Raw genomic sequence first — 3912 nt, forward strand, 5'->3', positions numbered from 1 at the left:
GGTGATTTTTCTGTGATCTCATTATGTTGTTAGATTCAGGTTATACGTGTGGATTCATGAAAGTCTTGATTATCTAAACGAGACAACCCCTCTTATAGCATTCAGACGACGTTTACTAATTTGGTAAAACCTACGAGCACGGTTTGATGCTTTTTCACGTTTTCTATATATTCAAGATGGATTTTCTATCACCATGATTGTTCCCTCTGAATATACATTCTTCTGGTGTGACAAACGTATAGGACCCGTGAAGTCCCGGGTTAGAATTGATCTTCAGTAACCCATGCTTGTCGTTAGAGGGGACTAACGTTATCGGGTGGTCAAGTCAGGTGTCATCGGCTCCCAATTGCGTAGATGCGGCGTAAAACTAAACTCACTCACTTACAAAGGTGTAGTAAACAAACACGTTATGCTAATGTCAAGATTTATTTCCCAATAATGCCCGGTAATGATTCGCCCTTTGCAAGATACTTGCTAAGATCAATCTCCGTCAGCTGGTAGCCACCTCCTTCCTTGGCCATGATCTCGTTGATGTTGTCAAAGTAGTGGTTGATGGACGTCCCACCTCCAGCACCGCCTGTTGTGAACACGAACAAAAGAGCTAACTGGTCGTCGATGACGAAGAAAGTGGGGTTGCCACTGTCACCGCTGATCTTGCTTTCATAGTAGTCGTGTCTGATGGAGGTGGTTAGAGGAACATGTAGCCCTGCATTAGTGGAGGAGTAATAGTAGAAGTCGTCCACGAGAGCCTTCTCCTCCTGGTCTGTGCTCACGGCTGGTATGTGCGTACTGTAAGGCACGCGGAAGCTGGTCAGGTTTCTGGGCATCACTTTAGAGAAGGAAATGGTGTTGGGGACGTCACTGTCCAGTTCACCCACCACGATGTCCTGGCCATAGAATGAGCTGTGGCTAGGTCCAGATACTGTCTGGGTCTTCACGACACGGCGATCAACTACGTTGTTGTTTTGGTCAACAAACCTGATAGTGGAATTGACCTTGATGCTGTAGTGCCTAGCCCATAGGGCGTGTCTTGGAGAAACCAGAGTTCCAGCCTTCCTGTTGGCCAGGTTGCTGTTCCAGGGAGAGATGGAGGTCAGGTCAAGGTCATAGGCCCAGCAGTCCGGGTTGCGGACGTACACTTTGTTGGCATGATCCTGTACAGTGTACACCTTCTTGGCATCAGCTACAGAAATGTTTTTGGCCTTGACTGCCCTCAGCCTGTCATCGATACCATTTGTTATGGCACCAAAAAGACCAAGCTCAAAATGGGACGGTGGAGTCTGAGTTGGGTGCGTTCTCTTGGTGCAGTTCTCACCGTAGCCCACCACGTGGATGTGGTACTCACAAAGGGCGAGTATATACTCACATCTGAAGCCAAATATAATATTGAAATGTATCAAGTGTAATGAAATCATTGTTATCATGTAACAAGTTGGATTGCATATCTACGATGGATATACTAGTATCCGTAATTCAAGGTAACTATGCACAACTTGAATCATCATCGGGATATATCTTAGAACTGAAACCACAGATTCGGGTACCTGGGCAGAACTAGAATCATTATCAGGATATATCTTAGAATCGAAACCACAGATTCTGGTACCTATGCAGAGCTAGAATCGTCATCGGGATGTATCTTAGAATCGAAACCACAGATTCGGGTACCTGTGCAGAGCTAGAATCATTATCGGGATATATCTTAGAATCGAAACCACAGATTCGGGTACCTGTACAGAGCTAGAATCATTATAGGGATATATCTTAGAATCGAAACCACAGATTCTGGTGACTATGCAGAGCTGGAATCATCATCGGAATATATCTGAGAATTGAAACCACAGATTCTGGTACCTGTACAGAGCTAGAATCATTATAGGGATATATCTTAGAATTGAAACCGCAGATTCTGGTACCTGTACAGAGCTAGAATCATTATCGGAATATATCTGAGAATTGAAACCACAGATTCTGGTGACTATGCAGAGCTGGAATCATTATCGGAATATATCTGAGAATTGAAACCACAGATTCTGGCGCGGTTAATCCAAGACCATTACGTTTTGGAAACAGTGGTTCTTTTTTAGGCCGATACTTACATGCTATGATACTTCTTGCCGTCATTGCCACAAAAGATCTCGTTATCGGCGATATGTCTTTGGCAGGTACTGTTCATCGTCTTCTCGCAATACGCTACAGTATGATTTGTTAGAGCGCCATCTGCAAGTGAGTGCATGATTTATGTAAACATAAAAAAAAATGGGATCATGTTCTCGTTAATCATTTATGTATCAGCTCAAAATTCCCCACTTTTCTTGAAGATTTGTATTTGGCTTTGATGATCGGTTTTGATTCATCTGATTTCTATAAGGTTATGTTCTTTACCAAGGATAAGGAGAAATGTCTAGGTTAGAGACGTACAGATGTTTGAAAGGGAAACGTTTTAACCCTAATGCTCATGGATAGCATCAGTCTCCTTTGTGTATACAATTGAACAGGAAATCGGTCTATTTCAAAGCCGCCATGTCTATATTAGCAAAGATATTACTTACTTTATAGCTTCATATTTAATTAATTGAAAAGAGGGAAACTAATTATTATTGTATCGCTGTGTTGTTTGATTTTAACATTTGGACCAAATTTTGGATGAAGATCGTAGCGTTTGCTTCGTAATCCACTATTTACAACATTTAGACAAAATAAGATCAAGCTGACCTGGTTTTAATGAGAATGCATGGTCTAAGATAAGAAAACGTTTCATTATTTGACGTCCGAATGAAAATTCAGGGTAGCGGGAGATGGGAAACACAGAATAATATACGAACAGCCTGTTGTTATATTTGTCTGAATACATAAGCACATAATTTGTCCCATATTATATCTTAGCCACTTCACACTACACATGAAGATTATGTAGGTTAATCGTGACAAGATAAACCAAAAATTCTACAACTTCTCACAAAGGAAAAGGAGATTAAAATTGACTAGATAAAATACACTCATTTCGTTCAAGAGGAGTGGAGGTTCACAAACCTGACAGCGTCGCACCAATGACAACAAAGGCGACGACTACAAGAGACATCATCGTGAACAGTTCCCCAGATGTTGTGTTCCAGACCAAGACAAGACCGCTTCTCCTATGACGTGCCACCAACTGATTTGGTTTTTATACTACTGTCCACATTTGGTGACACAGGTGTCTGTTTTCCCACTTTCATCTACAATCAGAAATTGCTTCGTGGTTTCATATACACCACTCGCACGGCCAGACATTTAGGTTAAGAAACTTTGAATATGTTTATCCGTACATTGTTATCTTAACACTGCCTTCCACATATTTTATACTGCGTTCTACACTTTTTGGACACTTGTGCCAAATGATCACTATAAGCCACATTCAGACCTACTTTTGCTGTTTCTTGATCATTATTAATAATACATACACCCAGCGAAAAAGAAAACCTGACACTGATAAATTTCGACATTTTTTTCTTTTTCTGTTTAATCAAATAGCTTAACAAGTATATTAAACAGTGGTAAACAGTGTGAATGCTTTAATTTCGTCAAATTGTAAGTTCACGTGTCAACCTTGAATTTGGCGCCTATAAAGATGAAAAACACAAAATGCACGTGTGAAAAGCAAATTCGTGTGGTAATTCGGCGCAACCGACTGGTGTGGGACCAAGACACATAAGGTTCAATTAAAGACAGTGGAATTCGTTTGTGTTCAGCGACAAATCTCGATTCACTTTGAGATTTGCCGACGGCAGGGTCCGAGTGTACCGCAGGCAAGATGAACGTCACGCTCAAGTCTGCGTCCGTGAAGTGGACAGATTTGGGGCGGAGCGTAATGGTATAGGGTTCGTTTTGCGCACACGGACGTTCACCCGTTGTTGTCGTTCGAGGGAACAA

The 3912-nt window shown here is 41.6% G+C and overlaps 1 protein-coding gene across 1 annotated transcript; it reads right to left on the minus strand.

The window, feature by feature from the left end:
- Positions 1-412: 412 nt before the first annotated feature.
- On the minus strand, positions 413-3164 carry LOC124266351. The gene is made up of 3 exons (XM_046701156.1): positions 3034-3164; positions 2100-2220; positions 413-1368 (listed from the first exon to the last, which is right to left on the minus strand). Exons 1-3 carry the CDS (start codon positions 3083-3085, stop codon positions 426-428), a joined length of 1116 nt encoding a protein of 371 aa, XP_046557112.1. The 5' UTR covers positions 3086-3164; the 3' UTR covers positions 413-425.
- Positions 3165-3912: the final 748 nt, after the last annotated feature.

The sequence above is a fragment of the Haliotis rubra genome, unplaced genomic scaffold (assembly GCF_003918875.1).
Source record: "Haliotis rubra isolate DU_JTF1 unplaced genomic scaffold, ASM391887v1 Scf125, whole genome shotgun sequence".
Classification (NCBI taxonomy): domain Eukaryota; kingdom Metazoa; phylum Mollusca; class Gastropoda; order Lepetellida; family Haliotidae; genus Haliotis; species Haliotis rubra.

Coding starts and splice junctions, on each gene's coding strand:
- LOC124266351 (XM_046701156.1), bottom strand. CDS start 3,085: ATGATGTCTCTTGTAGTCGTCGCCTTTGTTGTCATTGGTGCGACGCTG. Junction 2,221..3,033: donor CATTGGTGCGACGCTGTCAG/GTTTGTGAACCT, acceptor ACTCACTTGCAG/ATGGCGCTCTAACAAATCAT. Junction 1,369..2,099: donor GGCAAGAAGTATCATAGCAT/GTAAGTATCGGC, acceptor ATTTGGCTTCAG/ATGTGAGTATATACTCGCCC.